The sequence below is a fragment of the Chiloscyllium plagiosum genome, unplaced genomic scaffold (assembly GCF_037043375.1).
Source record: "Chiloscyllium plagiosum isolate Xiang-an unplaced genomic scaffold, Cpla_swu_hap1 HiC_scaffold_35, whole genome shotgun sequence".
NCBI lineage: Eukaryota > Metazoa > Chordata > Chondrichthyes > Orectolobiformes > Hemiscylliidae > Chiloscyllium > Chiloscyllium plagiosum.
In genome coordinates this window covers 15,821,411-15,840,458 of record NW_028270173.1, presented here as the reverse complement: position 1 = coordinate 15,840,458, position 19,048 = coordinate 15,821,411, and the positions used below count along the sequence as shown (strand labels likewise).

The 19,048-nt window shown below is 46.7% G+C and overlaps 1 protein-coding gene across 2 annotated transcripts; it reads right to left on the bottom strand.

Moving 5' to 3' along the window:
- Positions 1 to 92: 92 nt before the first annotated feature.
- LOC122541543 (zinc-binding protein A33-like) lies at positions 93 to 17,744 on the bottom strand. 2 transcript variants are annotated; one of them, XM_087979309.1, is made up of 7 exons: positions 17,320 to 17,744; positions 16,989 to 17,084; positions 13,164 to 13,397; positions 12,480 to 12,502; positions 11,491 to 11,604; positions 11,278 to 11,393; positions 93 to 1,589 (listed from the first exon to the last, which is right to left on the bottom strand). In XM_087979309.1, exons 1-7 carry the CDS (start codon positions 17,728 to 17,730, stop codon positions 1,039 to 1,041), a joined length of 1,545 nt encoding a protein of 514 aa, XP_087835435.1. In that variant the 5' UTR covers positions 17,731 to 17,744; the 3' UTR covers positions 93 to 1,038. The 2 variants fall into 2 exon arrangements, with proteins under 2 accessions (XP_087835435.1, XP_087835436.1); XM_087979310.1 differs by lacking the exon at positions 11,491 to 11,604.
- Between the last annotated feature and the right edge of the window lie 1,304 nt (positions 17,745 to 19,048).

The following is a 19,048-nucleotide window of genomic DNA, read 5'->3' as shown; positions in this document are numbered from 1 at the left end:
ACTTGAAATAGTGAATTTTAAAATAATCCAGATGAATTTGGAATGCAGGGTATAAGGATACATATTCTGGAGACATTTACAAACAAAATCTCAACAGGTTCACTCTCTTGGATTTATTGATGAAATATTTTTTTTAGAAACCTTGCTTTCACTCTAGTGAATCACAGATGTTGATTTGATTGAAGAAATTATTTTCAAATTTTATACTGCACTCCAATATAAATTATAATTACATAAACGTAAACATTGTCAAAATCTGAATTGGTTCTGTGCACAGAGTGCTGGATTAATGACTTTTAGCAAAGATATTTTCCTTGGGCTCATTTAAGGATTATTTCAGTGCAGATAATGATGAGAGAGTAATAAATCAGGAACAAGTGATAGCTATAATTCCAACTCCATTGTAGTTTTGTACAAACTGAACGGTTTCAAACATACTTAACTATGATCCTGACACAAATGATCAGTTCACCCACCCCTTTCAAATCTGAGGTTTCCAAATTTTCCAATTTTATGAAAGAGCGGCAACATTCTGGACAATAGTTACAAACCTGAGCAAATCAAGACTGATTTCCCTATGTTACTAAATCATGTACATTACCGACACATGCTGGAAGTCTAAAGAAGATCAGTCTGACATTTGTATTTTGCGTGAGTACAGTCCCATCCGGGCAAAGACCTCACTGACTCTGCAATGAAATTATTTAATTTTCCCACCAGAAAGACTCCACTGACCCTGCAGGGAAATGTTCTAGTCTCCTCTTGGAACGACTCCCCTGAGCCCAGTCTGAGACCCACTGACTGATTCATTTCCAACACTGTCATGTAGCGCCACCTCCCGCCTGTGGAGCAACATTACAGGCAGGAAGGTCCTGCAGCTCACAGCTCACTCTACCCAGTCAGTCCCTCTCAACAATTGAGCTTCTATTTGTTTCTTCTCTCCCCCTCCCTCCTTCTTTCCCCCAGACTGAGACCGACCCCATCAGTTTACAGCTGGCAGGAGGCAGGGGGACGGATTGAAATTATGGGATGGATCTGTCAGTGCCCTTTAATCCCGCAGATTGTCAGCGGGGCGGTGATTCTCCCGCCTTCATTCCATCCCGGACTGAAGATGGGAAAAATCCTCTCAGTGAAAGTGTGGGTGAAAGTGTGGAGATGGGACATGGTGTCCGCATTGTAAAATGACACCTGTCCACCCTCATGGTCCAGGAAAACCCCGATCTTCCGGGGATTCACACTCAGGGAGAGGGGGGTCAGGAAGGGGGAGGTGGCGGCAAAATAACCACATCCGGGTACCAGCCCCACAATCCAGAATCCGGTCTCCGGGCTCGGGGTGATCTCCCGTTTCCTCTCCACAGACTCTCGGACCACTCCCAGAGCCCACCAGAACATCTCTCCCAGCTCCACCTCCCAGTAATGTCTCCCTGATGTGAATCCCTCTGATCCCTGGACGCATTCCCAGGAATCAAATCTCTCCGGGGAGTCAGGGAGCGGCTGCTCTGTGTCTCCGAGTCTCACACTGGTCCGGTCCTCAGACAGGATGAGCCAGGGATGCGCTGTGTTCGGATCCAGAGTCAGAGAGGCTGGAGCTGGCGGAGAGATCAAATAACACCGTCAGAGAGAGGGAGGGAGAGAGTAGCCACGCAGAGTGAGGGGAGCATGTACTGAGGGGTTGAGGAATGGAGGAGTATGAGAGTGAATGGAAGATAAAGAGCGTCTGGAATAGCGGAATTTGAACAGGGAGGTGAGACAGGGTAAGGGGAGTGAGTGTGGGAGAGTGCAGTGAGTGGTGAGAGTGGAGGAATGAGGAGGAGGGATGGGTAAGGCGGAGGGATGGGAAGAGAAGAGTGATGGAGGAGAGATAAGAGGGTTCATTTGGAGGGGCGTGGGCAGGGAAATGAAATGCATAGGAAGAACAGAACCCTAGCGCTAACCTTAACCCTATGGCTGTCGGGAAAGAAAGGTTAAAGAGAGGAGGAGAGTGAATCGATGTGGGATAGAAGGCGGTGAATGAGGAAAGGTGAGAGAGAGATGACGGCCGAGTGAATGGGCAGTATGAGAGAGAGAGAGAGAGAGAGAGAGAGAGAGAGGTGTGGAGAATAAGGGGGAGCTCAGAAGGAGGTGAGCAATGGGAGGGTTGAGTGCTCAGGTGAGAGCGATGGGAAGGGGTATCCCTTGGGACGGGATCATCTGGGGAGCCAGGAGAAGTGGGGAGAAGAAGGGGGAACTGTTTGGATGGGAACTGTGATGTAGTGGCAAGGGGGAGTGTGCAGGGTCAGGATAAACGGAAGCAGAAGGTGAAGGGAGAGTGAGAGCAGAAGTGGAGAGAGAAAAAGCACGAAGGGATGGGGAAGGAGAGTGAGCAAAAAGGGATAGCAAGGGGGTGTGGGACAGCAGAGGGGAGTGTCAGATGGTGGGGCCAGGAGGGGGAGGGGAGAGTGGTGACCCGATTGAGGGGCTATGGGAGAGTAAAGGGTTTAGTGAGAGTGAATGGTATGGACAGGGTGGGGGAATGGCTAGTTCCAGGAGGAAGAGACAAATTAGCAGGGCAGAGTGTGTAGAAGAGTGATGGCGATGAAATGGAGAAGGGAAAGTGAGAGGAAGGGGAGAATAAGAAGAGGGGAGTGTAATGAGGAAGTGATCATGAGGGGTGCGATAACAAGAGGAAGGAAGGATGAGGGTGAGGGTAAAGGGAGATTTGGACAGCAGGGGACAGGCAGTGGAAGATTGGTAAATGAAAGAAAAGGGGAGAGTGAGGTGATGTGAGGGGGTGGGAATGGGAATAGTGAGGGGAGGTAGGAGAGATGGACAGCTAGGTAGTGGGGAGACTGAGGGAGGGTTGACTGAGGTTGCATTTGTAAGGGAGAGTTTAGCGAAGGGGAGGGGAGCATCATGGTAAATGGGAGGAAATGAGGAGAGGTATTTAACCTCAGGGCAGGGAATGGAAATGTGAAGAAATGGAGCAAGTGATGGAGGAGGGAATTATTGGAAGCGGAGTAAGAATATGGGAGAGGGTGTGGTGGTTTTGTGAGGGGAGGGGTCTGTTTGGGATGGGTTAGAGGAGAGTGAGTGATAGTATAGAATGGGAGGGTGACAAATGAGGTCTGCAAAATAAGTGGACATTTGAGGTTTGGAGATCGGGCGAGTGAGTGGGAGGGTTGAAAGATGGAGATACGTGAATGAGGGGAAGGGAGAAAGGGAGGTGAGAGTGAGGAGGAAGAGATAGCTGAGCTGTAGGGGAGAAATACAGGTTCCTTTTGGCCACGGCAGAGGAGAGTGAGTGGCAGGGAGTGACAAGGTACATAAGTATGTGTTAAGAGGACAGAGAATTAATCCATGGGAGGAAGTGAGAGAGTGCAAAATAAGGGAGGATGAGGTGGAGTCTGAAGCTGAGTGAACTGGAGGATGAGGTGGAGTCTGTGAGGGGGGAGAGGAGAGTCAAGATGAGGGGAGTTTCGGGTGGGGGTTTCAAAGGATGGAGAAAGTGGGGCCTCGGAAGTTGAGGAAGGCTGTGGAACGTGGAGTAGGTGAGTGAATTTGAGGATGAGGTGGAGGGGGAGAGACGTGGAGGCAAGAGTGAAGGGTAAGAGGAGTTTGAGGAGGCAAGATTAAAAGGGAGGGGAGAGTCAGGGGTGGGGGTAATCATGGCAGAGTGATTATGGAGGAATGGAGTGGAGGGGGAGGGTGAACATGAGATAGTAGTGAGGGGCAGTATAAGGCAGAGGGTGAGAGCACAGTGAGGTTGAGAGGAAAGTGACTAGATTGGGAAGCTGTGTTCAAGAGGCTAGTGAGGGAGAGGGAAGCATGAGCTGACAGGGTGGGAGGAGTGATCAGGAGGGGGATGTGAGATTGAGGGGGAATGGGAGAGCAGGAGAGAGTGAGGGGGCATTGATGGGTTGGTGCAGGCAAGCAGACTGTCTGGGGATGTGGAGTGACAAGGATAGTGAGGTGGAGGGGAGAGTGAGGTGGAGGGGAGAGGGAATTGTGAAGGTTGGACAATGAAGGGAGGATGGATTGGATTAAATGGCAAACAGTCAAGAGGAATGGACGGATGTGGGGAATGTGGAGGTGAGTGGGATAGACGGTGGGCAATACACTGAGGCCGTGCTCTGTCAGGCTAAGGGACGGTTAATGGCAGGTACAAACCAAGGTTGAGGGGAGAGTGACCGGGATGATAAGCTGAGCTAGAGGGGACAGCGAATGAGGGGCAAGAGTGAATGAAGAGTGAGCAGGAGGGCAGACAGAGAATGGGAGAGGTGGGGATGGATAGGGAGAGTATGGTCAGAGATGGGAGTGGGGAGTGAGCAGAAGGGAGACAATGAGAGCAGGAGAGAGTAGGGTGGGAGATCAGGAGGGAGTGTTGGTTAGAGGGAGGGCAATGAAGAATGAAGAATTTAATAAACCAGGAGCATTCCTGAAACAGAGGAAACCTGTAGAATTGCCAGTTACAGAGTGATCTCTACTGCATGAGACAGAAACTGTTCAGTGCAGGAACAGTGAGTAATTAAGTAGGTTAATGGGACGTTTTCTCTTTTTGTTGAGATAAGATTAACATAACAGTAAAAATGTTATTGTTTTTAGTTATAGAGGGAATCAGCGAGTCCACTTCTTGAGCCACAGAGTAAAAGCAAATGAAGTTGACATACTCCCAGAGGCTGGTCTCTGATCTGAGAGAGAAAGTAGTGGTGAGTTTATTACCAGCGTCACCATCCCTCACTGAAGGGGCACAGATGAGAAGACAGGATCTTCACAGTGTAGGAACTGCTCAGCACCGTCCCCATGACCTGTCCTACCGGCCTATCTCCTTTTCCACCTATCTACTCCACCCTCCTTTTTGACCTATCACCTTCATCCCACCCCCATCCACCCATTGTACTCTTTGCTACCTTCCACTGCCGTCCTCGCTGACCTATCACCTTCATCCCCCCCCCACGAACCTATTGTACTCTATGCTACTTTCTCCCCACCCCCACCCTCCTCTCATTTATCTCTCCACCCTTCAGGCACTCTGCCTGTATTTCTGACAAAGATCTTTTGCCTGAAATGTCGATTTTCCTCCTCGGATGCTTCCTGAACTGCTGTGCTTTTCCACTACTCTACTCCAGAATCTGGTTTCCAGCATCTGCAGTCATAATTAGCTAACCAACCGACATAGCCATAGAGTAACACAGCATCAAGTGATGCCCTTCAGCCCACTGTGGCCACGCTAGTCATCAAGGGCCTATCAACTTCTATTACATTTCCCAGCAGCTCGTGAACTTGGGGAACTAAATAGTGATGAATTGGAAAGAGTTCATATTACAGAAGAGGATGTACTGTGGAGGTGTTCAATTATACAAAGCTCGACAAATCCCTGCGACACAATCAGGTGTTCACCAGAAACTAGGGAAGAGATTGCTGGACCTCCTGCTGATGTATTTGTATTAACAACAGCTATAAGCGAGGTGCCAGAACTGGAGGTCGGTTGATTTGGTGTCATTATTTAAGAAAGGCTGTAAGGAAAAGTGAGGGAACTGTATATCAGTGAGCTTTAGATCAGTGTTCGTTAAGTTATTGGAGAGGGTGGGACAGGATTGACATGCATTTGGAAAGGCAAAAGACTTATGAGGAATTGTCAACATGGTTTTGTAAGTGGGAAATCACATCTTGATTGAGTTTTTTGAAGATGTTATAAAGAAGATTGATGAAGACAGAGCACTAGATGTTGTCCATTTGTATTTCAGCAAAGCATTCAACAAGGTTCTGCATGGTAGACTGGTGAGTAAGGTTAGATCACATGGGATTCAGGGGGAACTAGCCAATTCAGTACAAAATTGGATTGAAGGTAGAACGCAGAATATGATGTTTGCTTTTCAGACTGGAGGCCAGCAGTGTAACACAAGGATTGGTCCTGGATCCCACTGCTTTTGGTCATGTATATAAATCATTTGGGTATGAACATCGAAGGCATGGTTCCTAAATAGTTCAGTCACCTCCCTCCCTTTCTTAACCTCTCTGTTTCCATCTCTGGCAACAGTCTCCAGATGGATGGTTACTATAAACCCACATCCCTCAACCACCTGGACCACACCTCCTCTCACTCAGTATCCTGCAAGAACTCCATTCTATTCTCCCAATTCATCTTCCTCTGCCACGTTTGGTCCACGAGACATTCCACTCGTAAACATCCCAAATATTCACCTATTTCAAACAATGTGCATTTCCCCCCTTTGTCATCCAGACATCCCTCCACCGCAGCACCTCCATTCCCTGTTCCACTGCTCTAACCATTCCCACCTTAACGCAATAAAGACAGAGACCCCCTTGTCCTCACCTACCACCCCATCGGTCTCTGCATCCAACACATTATCCTCAAACATTTCTGCCAACTCCAACTAGACTCTACCACCAAACTGTTCCCTTCACCAGTCTTTGGTTTGTGCCACTCACCCCACCAACAACCACGCCTCCCCTCCCCCCCGAACCCCCAGGTACCTTTTCCTGCAACTGGAAAAAATGCAAACCCTGCCGGTACACCACCCCGCCTCAGCTACATTCAGGGCCCCAAAAAGTCCTTCCAGGTGAGACAGAGGTTCACCTCCCTCTCTTCCAACTTAGGGGAGAAAGTGAGGTCTGCAGATGCTGGAGATCAGAGCTGAAAATGTGTTGCTGGAAAAGCACAGCAGGTCAGGCAGCATCCAGGGAACAGGAGAATCGACGTTTCGGGCATAAGCGCTTCTTCAGGACCTAGTTTACTTCCAACATAGTTTACTGCATCAGGTGCTCCCGATCTCGTCTTCTCTACATCAGAGAGACCAAAAGTAAACTAAGGGAATGGTTCACTGAGCTTCGCAGCTGTGTCCGTGGGGCCCAACCGGACCTCCCAGTCACTGCCCATTTAATTCCCCTTCCTACTCCTTTTCCAATATCACCATTCTTGGCCTCCTCCATTGCCACAATGATTCAAACCCGACATTGGAGGGACAACACATTCTCCACCTGGGCAGTCGACAGCCAGGAGGACTTAACGACGAGATCTTCCATTTCAAATAATCTCCCTACCCATCCCCCAATCCCTTCTGAGCCCCTCCCCCTCCCTTCCACTACTCCCAGCCACCAACCAGACTCATTCCACAAAGTAAGAAGATTGGCAGAAATGGTCTATAAGGTCCCAAACAGTAGCTACACGGTGGGGCAGAGAATAATCAGGAGATAAAAAGTGCAAGTAACATTAATCCTGGGCAACTTTTATCAACATGTCGATTGAAACTGTGAGATTAGCAGTGGAAACCATGAGCACATAGTTTCCTAGAACAATATTGTAAATACAACTACGTATTTGGCTATTTTGAATCTGGTAATGTATAATGAGGCAGGTTTAGTAAATGATGTCAGAGTCAACACTGACCATAACATGGAGGAATGTAGCATTCAGTTTGAAAGGGAGGATCTTGTTGGGAAATAACTGTGCTAAGCTTAAACAAGGGTAATTGCAAAGGAATGAGAGCTGAGCTTGCTGAAACATCAGGCCGTTGTGTCAACCACAATCACCAACCTCATTTCATCTGGGGATCTGCCCCCACTCCAAATGCCTCCAGCTGATAGTCCCCCTACCCCACACAGCTTGCTTCTACCTCCTTCCCAAAATGCACAAACAGGATTGCCCAGGCAGACCCATTCATTCTGCCTGCTCCTGCCTCACAGAACCCATCACTCCCTACCATGACTCAGTCTTGTCTCCCCTGCTCCAGTCCCTCCTCACTTACAGCCACCATTCCTCCGACACTTTATGCCCGTTCCAAAAGTTAGTTTGCGGCTCCAGCTGCCTCCTCTTTACCATGGATATGCAATCCCTCCACAATTCCATCCGCTACCAGGATGGTCTTAGGGCTTTCCACTTCTTCCTGGATCAAAGATACCACCTCTCCTAGCCCCACCACCCTCCTCCCCTTGGCCAAGCTCATCCTCACCCTCAACTTCTCTTTTAACTCCCCTCATTTTCTTCGGTCCAAGGGGTAGCCATGGGTACCCACATGGGCCTCCAATCTTTTCTGTCTCTTTGTGGGTTACATGGAACATTACTTGTGATAGTCCCATTCCAGTCTCGCACACAAGTCTTTCTCCAATGTGTTGATAATATCATCGGTGCTAAACTCCTTCCAAGTTCCACCCTGCTCTCACCTTCACCTGGGCCATCCTTGACTTCTCCGTTCCTTTCCTCAACATTCCTGTTTCCATTTCTGGTGATAGACTGGCCACTAATATCCACTATAAACCCACTGACTCCCACAGGTACCTGGATGTACATCCTCGCACTCTGCTTCCTATAAAGACTGCATTCCTTTCTCCCAGTTATTCCATCTCCATCGCATTTTTTCCGATGTTGCCAACTCAACAATGGAGCTTTCAAAATGTCCACTTTCCTCCTGAACCATGGATTCCCCAGCACAGTTGTTGACAGTGCCCTCAACCTATCTCTGGCATTTATGCCCTCACGATCTCTCTTTCCTCCTGCAACAGTGATAAGGTTCCCCTTGTCCTTACTTACAATCCCACCTGGAAGATCATTTGCCATAATTTCTGCCACCTCCAGCAAGATGCCCCCGCCAGACACATATTCCTCTCCCCTCCCTTGTCCACCTTCCATCGGGACTGTTCCCTCCAGGACACCCTGGTCAACTCTTCCCTCACTCCCAACAGCCCCCCACAGCCTCATGGCACCTTCCCCCATAACTGCAGAAATGGAAAACCTGTCCGTTTCCTTTCCCCCCCCACCCACCCTCCCCTCAGTATTCAAGGGCCCGAACAGACCTCCAGGTGAAAAACAACGCCTTCTCTCACTTCACTCAGTCTAATTTACTGCATTCGCTGCTCACAATGTGGTGTCCTCTACACTGGGGAAATAAAGCATAGACTGGGTGACCACTTTGCTGTACACTTCATTCTGTCTATAAAAAAGACGTTGAGCTTCCAATTGCCTGCTCCTTTAACACATCATCCTGTTCCCTGTCCACCATCTCTGTCACAGGCTTGATGCAGTGCTGCAGTGAAGCTCAGCACAAGCTGAAAGAACAACATCTCATTTTCTACTTCTGGACTCTGCATCCTCCTGGACTCAATATCAAGTTCGATAATTTTAAGGTCTGCACTCTCCCATGTCCTTACTTCAACCCCAATTGACCATGCCTCATTATACAGAGTCTGGCATGACACACAACCCATTGTTAGCCACAAATGGTCCCATTAACAGCTCCTCACCCTCCGAGGCAGATTGTTATCCATCTCTTTGTCTGTTCAAATGCCCTTCATTGTATTTGGGCTCTATGCCCATCTATCATACAGTCCTAACTCTAACTCCCACAATAACATCTGCATATGAACCGACATTTTCTGAGCTACCATCAGTTCTGAGGAAGGGTCACTCGATCCAAAACATTAACTCTGAGCTTTACCAGCAATTTCTGTTTTTGTATCTTATTTACAGCATCCACAGTTATTTTGGTTGCTTTTTATCTGCGACAATTTTCATCACTGACCACTTCAGTAAGACCATCACACACCTTCTCTTATACAATGTTGTCTCTCAGTGTTTGCAACTCCTTCTCTTCACTAAAGTTTCTAAATCCCACATTCCCCACTCGACCATCCTCTCCCCCCATTCTCAAACAGCCAATTTCCAACTTCCACCCACCTCCCCCCCCCCCCCCACCCCCCACCACCGCCCCCCATCTTTTACTGGTCTATCAGTAATTCCTTCTTTCTCTTCCTTGACATGTTTGTTTACATTTCTGGGGATAGACTGACCAATATTATCCACTATAAAGCCGACTCTCCCACCTACCTGGACTATACATCCTTCTACCCTTCTTCCTGTAAAGACTCCATTCCATTATCCCAGTTCCTCCATCTCTATTCCATACGCTCTGATGAGGCAAACTTTGACAAGGGAGTTACAGAAATGTCCACATCCTTCATCAACTGAGAATTCCCCAGCACTGTTGTTGACGGGGCACTCAATCAAGTCTGACCCACCTCCCACACTTCTGCCCTCACTCCCTCTCTTTTCTGCCACAATAGCGATAGCGTTCTGCTTGTCTAAACCTACCATCTCACCAGCATCCACAACTGGAAAAGCATCAGACATCATTTCCACCAGCTGCAGTAAGCTGTCACCACCAGACACATATCTCCCTCCACTCCCTTATCAGCCTTTTGCAGGGTCAGTTCTCTCTGGGATACCCTGCTGCACTCTGTTCTTTACTTCCAACACCACTCACAGCCCACGGTAACATTCTCAGCAACTGCAGAAGGTGCAACTCCTGCCTATTTACCTCCTCCCTCCTCAGTCTTGCACAATCAAGTGTCTTGCATTCACTCCTCACAAGGTGGTCTCCTCTATATTGGAAAAAGAAAGTATCTGTGTTCTGCCTGAAAAAAGACCCTGAACTTCCAGTTGCTGACCACTTTGATACACCATCCTGTTCTCTGGGCAACATCTCGGTCTCAAGCTTGCTGCAGGGCACTACAGAAGCTCAGCGCAGGCTGGAAGAACAACACCTCATTTTCCACTTCCAGACCCTGCAGCTCCCTGGACTCAATTTCAAGGCCAATAATTTTAGGCCCAGAGCTCTCCCATGACTACATAGTAGATCGTCTCAACACTGCCATTTTACTCTGCCTATTATTCACTGTTAACAGTCTCCATTACAAGATATTCACTCTTCGAGCCTAGTCATTATCCACTTCTTTGTCTTTCTAACTGTTTTTCTCTCTCTTTGGGGTGTTTCCCAATCTATCATTTCCTCCTTAACTCCTCCTCCACTGTACATTCTGCAAAAAAAAATAATACTTTTCACAGCTACTATCAGCTCTGAGGAAGGCTCACTCAATCTGAAAGGCTAACTCAGATTTGTCTCCATAGAGGCTGATAGATCTGCTTAGCTTTTCAAGCAATTACTGTTTTTATTTCTCATGACCCCCCTTACATATGTGCCTGTTAACACTGGCTCTTTTATGTCTACATGCCTTCCTGATATTATTATTAAACCTGTTCCTCCAATGTCGCTTCAGATTCAGTCTCCTCTCAAAATCCTGTTACTGTGTTCTATACCTCTGGTCAGACAGAATCCTTCACTGCTCTGACACACAGAGACACTTACCCAAATTGACCCACAGAAAATACAATGCTTCCAGGGAGAGTCTCCCAGAATTAACAACTAGGATGTGAAGATGTAAAGTGGGGCCTTGGAGATCCTGCATAACTAGATCAATCATCAAGAAAATGAATACAGTGTTTACCTGGGTGAATGGTGTGTATCATCTCTCTCCAGACTGTGTACTGTAAAGGGCCGGTGAACTGTCCGAGAGACTGAGAGGCAGCAGCAACTGAGAGTGTCTTCATCTCAGCATGAATCCTGTAAACATGAAACAGATGACATTATAAGCTCTGCTTTGTTAGAACATTTATGAAAAGATTTAAATATTCAAGTTTTCCGCAATTTTCATGATTACGTCAATGGGTTAGAAAGTGAAATGTTCATCTTATTTTTGTAACTGATCCAACACGAATTCAATAATGCAAGGGCAAGGATTGGAAACCCCGAGGTCCAGAGAAAGGCCCATGTCCTGAAAACAGATTAGGTAATGAGACATCAGACACTTCAGGAGATAATGAACATTCCCTCCATCCCCTTGTTGTATTATAAACAGAGCTTGTGGAACAGAGACAAAAGAACTGAAACATCTAAAAGCCTCATGTCCAACTGTGTAATGTATGGGTCCCACAACCCTCAGAGAATCCTGTTCCTCTACTTCCAGCCTCTTGACCATGTCTGATTTTAATCTCTCCCCCCATTGGATGTTGGACCTTCAGCTGCTGAGACCCTCAGCTCTGAATCCTTCATCTCTCCATTCCTCTTTCCCCTTTTAATCATCTAGATAAATAGCTCAGTGACACTTTACTGTACTTTCCAACGCACCTGTAAAATACCTCAGAACATTAGATGACACGAATTAAAGTTTTTTTTTAATTCTGTGTTTATTGTACCCTTTATCAAGGCTACGGTCTGAGTAAGTATTGTAAAAAGTGAAATTCCCCCTTTAAACTCTGACTGTCCTGGGTTGGTCAGGAACCATGCTGGGACAGGGGTGGCCATTCCCTGGGCCATCTCTCTCTCTCTCTCTGGGTCAGGGGGAAGGTCACAGTCACAGTCACACAAACAGTCACGAAAATCAGGACAGTGATCCCTTCCAGCCTCGGAACCAGGTTGTATCATTTACAGGCATTTGTCATTGTTCACAGTATTGTCGAAGAATTTCATAAAATCTAATACGGTCTCAACCCTGCAATAAATTTCTTATAATGAAAACACTCCTGTGTGAACCATAACGGAAATAACTGTCACCGTTTAAAGTGGCGACAATAACCAGGAAATAATCCCATAATAATCTGTCCCTGAGTTATTGAGCAAACTGCAGTGACAGTAAAGAGCATGTCCTACCTTCTCTTCCGACAAGCTTCCTCCTGAAAAAAATGCATCACAAACAGTTAGGATGGCAGTAACAGATGTCAGGAGTAGACAGACAGGCTGCTGAAATGAACAGACATAACACGGAAGTGTGAAGTGAGACATTTGGTAAGGAAGATTGAGGAGAGAGTAAACTAACAGACATAGTGACTCTCACACTCCCTTTGTACCAGACACACCCACACACTCTCCAGATGGGACTGTAAGTGGATTACAAATGTAACAGATCAATTTCTTGTCAGTTTCACAAAACAGCTTCAGATCTCCCTGATGTTTCTCACAGTGAGGTTTACTTTCCTTCTCTTTCCGATCCAGGAAATAATTAAACTTGAGGAACACGGAGAAAATAACAGAACAAATAAAAACATCACGACCCATTCCCGGGATAATGTCGGTATACCCGAGGATCTGCAATGTGGCAGTTGTTATTTAAAAAGAACGGAAATTTACTGGAAAATCTCAGCAAGTTTAGAAGGATCCGTGGAGAGAAATCAGAGTGAACGCTGCGGAAGCACTGATCCTTCTTCAGTGACAACGGCAGAATCGTTTGGACAGTCACAAGGTCGGTTCACTTTTTTACACGACATTCCATATTAATTTTACAGTTGTCATCATGTCCGAAATCTGTCTGAAATCACCTGCAGTATCTTCCCTCACCTTCAGAAACATCAGGTTGTCTTTTTGTTCCATCTGTTTCTGTAACTTTGAGAGTTCCTCCTCAATAGAATTTAAGTTCTCCTGAATCCCTCGAAGGTTTTTCTCCATTGGTTCTACAATCCTCCCCTCTTTCTCCCTGAGATCTCTGAGTAAACGCTGCTCTTTCTCAGTGAGAATCTGGTGCATTTTAGTGAACTCGGATATGATGTGGGTCTGCAGACTGCTCCCCTGTTCCTACCAAATGAAATATGAAACCTCATTAATGTCCCGCCGTAAAAGGAAACAAAACTAATCGAGACCCCAGAAAATCAGAGTTAAAAATCACACAACACCAGGTTATTGTCCAACAGGTTTAATTGGAAGCACACTAGCTTTCGGAGCATCGCTCCTTCATCTGGTGGTAGTGGAGGGCTCAATCGAAACACACAGAATTTACAGCAAAAATTTACAGTGTGATGCAACTGAACAATCGATTGTCTGTTAAACCTTTCATCTGTTAGAATACCATAATAGTTTCACTTCTTTCATGTGTAAACCACAAAATCATTTTTCAAAATAGTTGCATTCTCAGGTTAGCTGTTAACAATGGTGATAGCTAGACAATATGTTGAAGGTGTTAGCCCCCTGTGCTCTCTGTCTATGCCATAATGTTTAGATTGATTCTCATCTTAAAAGTGAGATAACGGAGTTTTACATGAATTCATGCAGTTTTTGAGCAAAGTACAATGTAACCCTGCAAGTACAAATTCACCCCGCAAAGGGTGAAGGTTTTGGTGAGGTGCTCATCCTCATTGATAATGTGTTGCAGGTCGCCTTCCCCACACCTCCACGACTTGCCTTTAAACAACCGCCAAACCTCAAACAGATTGTTGTTCGTAGCAAGCTGCCTGGCTCTCAGGACAACTCCATACAACCCTATCACGGTAGGTGCTGCAAGACGTGTCAGAGTGTGGACATAGATACCAGTATTACGTGTGGGGATACCTCCCACCCTGTACATGGCAAGTCCTCATGTGATTCAGCCAACATTGTCTACTTTATACATTGCAGGCAAGGATGCCCGGAGGCATGGTACATTGGGGAAACCGAGCAAAGGCTACGACAATGGGTGAATGGGCATCGCACAATAATCAACAGACAGTAGTGCTCTCTCCCAGTTGGGGAACACGTTAGTAGTCTAGGACATTCGACCTGGGATCTTCGGGTGACAATTTTCCAAGGCGGAGTTCGGGACAGGCAGCAGCGAAAAGTGACCGAACAGAGGCTGATAGCTAAGTTCGGTACCCAGAGGGAGGGCCTCAACCGGGACCTTGGGTTCATGTCACATTACAGGTGACCATCATTGCACTATACACACACACAGATGGTCCGACACACGCACTCTCTCACACGCACACAGGCACTCCTATACACACATACAAATGGACACACATATACACAGACGCGCACACAGGCACCCACACACACCCTTACAGACGCACATACTCCCACACTCACACATGCACCCCCTCACAGACTTAAGACACTCTGCACTCACTACACACACACCTTCTCACACTCATAACCCCCAACCCAGATAGACAAATACACAGACAAAGACCCACATACACACATATATTTTGGGGGGTGAATTTGTACTTGCAGGGTTACATTGTACTTTGCTCAAAAACTGCATGAATTCATGTAAAACTCCGTTATCTCACTTTTTAGATTAGAATCAATCTAAACATCATGACAAAGACAGAGAACACAGGAGGCTAACACCTTCAACAAATTGTCCAGCTATCACCATTGTTAACAGCTAACCTGAGAATGCAACTTTTTTAAAAAGAGTTTTGTGATTTATATATGAAAAGTGAAACTGTCATGGTTTTCTAACATATGAAAGGCTTAACAATCAATTGTTTAGTTACATCACACTGTAAATTTTTGCTATAAATTCTGTGTGTTAGGATTGAGCCCTCCACTACTACCTGATGAAGGAGCGACGCTCTGAAAGCTAGTGTGCTTCCAATTTGTGTGCTGCATAGAGTCGTTTGCCGAGTCCATCAGGAAGGATGCGAGCCTGAGAGGGGTGACTATTCCTGGCAGCGGGGACCTGCAGGTTAAGGCCTCCCTGTACATGGATGATGTTGCCGTTTTCTGCTTGGATCCACTGTCCGTGCGCAGATTCATGTGCATATGTGACCAGTTTGAATGGGCCTTGGGGGCCAAGGTAAACCGAGGCAAGAGCGAGGCCATGGTCTTCGGGAACTGGCTGATAAATCCTCGATCCCCTTCATCGTCAGGACCGACCACCTGAAGGTGCTGGGTATTTGGTTCGGGTGGGGGGGGGGGGGGGGGGGGGCTTGGGTGTGCGCCAAGTCTGGTGAGGAGCGTATCAGCAAAGTGAGGCAGAAAGTGTGCAGATGGAAGCTACGGTCACTCTCCATCGTGGGAAGAAACCTGGTCATCAGGTGTGAAGCACTGTCATTGCTGTTATACTTTGAACAGGTCTGGCCTATTCCCAGAGCATGTGCCACTGCAGTCACCCGGGCCATCTTCCAAGTTATATGGAGATCAAAGATGGGCCAGGTCTGAAGGAACTCAATGTATAAATGATCTGGGCAACGGGGGAAAAATACACCCAGTGCCACCCTCACCCTGATGGCCCCCTTTGTGTGTAGCTGCATCAAACTGTGCGTGGATCCCCAGTACGCAAAGACCAAGTGTCACTACATACTGAGGTTATACCTGTCCCCGGTGTTGCAAAGGATGGGCCTGGCATCGCTGCCGCGGAATGCTCCGAGTAGTTAGACCGTTCCGTGTCACCTGTCCTTCATGGAGAAGTTTATGAAGAAAAACACATTTGACCACAAGTCCATCAGGAAGTGGTCAGCACGTAGTGGCCTTGAGACCCTTCGGGAAAAGGAGAGGGCGGATCCTATCGAACGGTTCCCTGAGCAGACTGTCAAAGCCATTTGGCAGAATGCCTCATCGCCAGAGCTTTCTAATAAGCACAAAGACATGGCTTGGCTGGTGGTGAGAAGGGCTCTGCCTCTGAGACCCTTTATGCACGCCTGGACTCTCAGCTGCACTGCAAGTTGCCCTCGAAGCTACTGCGGGGTGTGTGGGGGGGCGGGGAAACGAGACTGTCACACACCTCCTTCTGAAATGTGCCTATGTAGAAGAAGTCTGGAGAGGAATGCAATGGTATTTGTAGAGGTTCGTCCCGAGCAGCGCCGTGACGTGGGACTCCGTGCTCTATGGTCTATTCCCCAGGACGCGCACCAAGACGAACATCAACTGTGCCTGGAGGATCATCAACTCAGTGAAGGATTCTCTCTGGGTGGTCTGAAACCTGTTGATCTTCCAGCTGAAGGAGTTGACGGCGACTAAGTGTTGCAGACTGGCACATTCCAAGGTTCAGGACTACGTGTTGAGGGATGCGCTGAAGCTTCGGGGAGCTGCCGCCTAGGCGCGGTGGGGAAAGACCACCGTGTAACATCTGCCTGCCTAACGAAGAACAGGGGGCCCATGCAGTCACTTCGGCTCTGCTGACGCCTCAGATAAATATATGGACATATGATAAATGTACAGACCTGTATGTACAAATGATAAATTCTGATCTCTGTATGCAAAGAAAAGAAATGTTTACGTGTGTATGGCATGACCAACTGTACAGATCATCAAAATATTTTATGAATAAAGTATATTTTTGAAATTAAAAAAAAGTATGCTTCCAATTAAACCTGTTGGACTATAACCTGGTGTTGTGTCACTTTGTACACCCCAGACCAACACCGGCATCTCCAAATCCGGAAAATCAGCACAGGGAGAGCTCACCCTCACTTCGGAAATCCTCCGCTTCTGGATCAGTTCCGTTTGTAGAGCCGCCAATTTCTTCTCTGTGAGAGAATCTAAGGAAGATTTCAGTTGATCCTGGAATTGGAAAATAAAATTACATTCTTAAAGTGTTCGCCCCTGAAATAGTGATAAAAACCTTTTTAAAAATATTTCAGAAGAAGACGAACGTTACTGGGGAGCATTGTCAGCGATAGAGTTCCTGTTTGTGGTCCCTGACGGAGGGGTCCGAGTCTCCCCTGCTCCACACGTGTCTCATAGAATGGTCTGAAAAGGTTGATTAGAAATATCGATTACAAAATATAATGCTTACCTTGTAGATATCAACAGCTTCATTGATCGGCAGGAAGTTGTGAGTTCTATGTTCCCGCGAATCTCTACAAACGTAACAGATCAATTTCTTGTCACTTTCACAAAACAGCTTCAGATCTTCCTGATGTTCCTCACAGTGAGGTTTACTTTCCTTCTCTTTCAGATCCAGCTTTAATTTTCGAGCTTTCTCGGCCAGATTCGCTAAGGCCCGATTTCCCCTGAAGTTTCTTTCCGGAAACACCTCTCTACATTCCGGGCAGGACGTTATCTCTTTCTTTTCCCAATTCTGGGTGATACAGGAGCGGCAGAAGTTGTGACCACAATCCAGTGTAACCGGATCGATGAAGAAATCCAGGCAAATGGGACAAATTGTCTCCTCGGTCCAACTCTCTCCCTGCAGTCTGGACGCCATGTTCACCCTCAGCACTTCCTGAGACAAACCACTTTCAGTTTCAACGTTTCTGCGCTTGTGAAAACATCCAGTTCAACGTTTCCCCGATGAATTTCACTGCAATACTCAGAGACTGATGACAGGAAATCGGAACGGGTCTCGGCTATTCAGCCCCCACCATTCAATATGATTTGTCTGATCGACTACTGCAGTGCCTTTTACAACCCCCCATTCCAATAACCCTGAATGCCGTTGGAAATCAAAAATCTGTAACCTCCTTTCTGAAACATATGATCTCTTACGCCCCTCTGCTATAGAGAGTTAGAAAGTTTCACAGCCATTATGGAAAATAGAGCATGAAAGCATGGGAAGGGGTAAATCATGAAGACCACTGGCGATCTGTTGCAAGGGGTCTGTGGAATGCGACACTCGTCAAAAGGTCACTGTGGCAGGATGGGATAACAATAGTGAAATGCCCTTACACCAATAGCAGAGTAAGGTTGAGGCTGAAAGGTCATTATGGTGGGATGAAATAACACAGTTAGTAAAGTAACCCTCACCTCCTAAATATCATCATGGCAGGACTGGGACAGGTTGTAACAATAAATATTTGGGACATGATGTTAAATATCTAATTAACAGTTAGTAGAGTCAGCTTGAGACAGGAGACCATTTTAGTAGATGGGGTAGCTAAATATCTAATCATGACAGGTTACTCTGGGATGGAAGATCATTGCAGCAAATATCTAATTGTGTCATTAGAATAACATTAAGTAGAAAGTAGGAAAAATTATAGCGGCAGAACTGCAGACATTATGGGAATTAACATCATTGATTTATTGAATTGCTGGAGTGAGGTAATTTCGATTAGTACAGTTGGATATGCTGATAAGCGAACAAAAAAAGGGGCCACTCAAGAATTTGCTTTCTAAGTGTCACAGTTGTCTGTTTGTAAATGAAAGACCAACTCCTTGAAGAGCTCTTCGCATCTCCTGGTGATTCTCTACATTTTCTCCACGACACCATCCAAGTGAATTCAAAATGTTTCTCTCTCAGACCAAAGTGAGAACCGCATTATGTTTAAGTTGGGCCCTGGTTCAGGAATCTCCAGTCATTGGGAATATCTTCCCTGAAGAGGCACTGTCCACCTCTTTAAACACTTTGTGAGTTTCAGCTTGATCACCTCTCATTCTTCACAAATCTGGGGAATACAGGCTCCGTTTGCCTTGCTGCTTATCATTGGATGCTGTCCCGTCATCCTGGGATTGAGTCTGGTGACCCTTTGCTGTGTTCACCGGATGATAATTACTGTATTTAGTTCCTCCGATATGGTGATGAA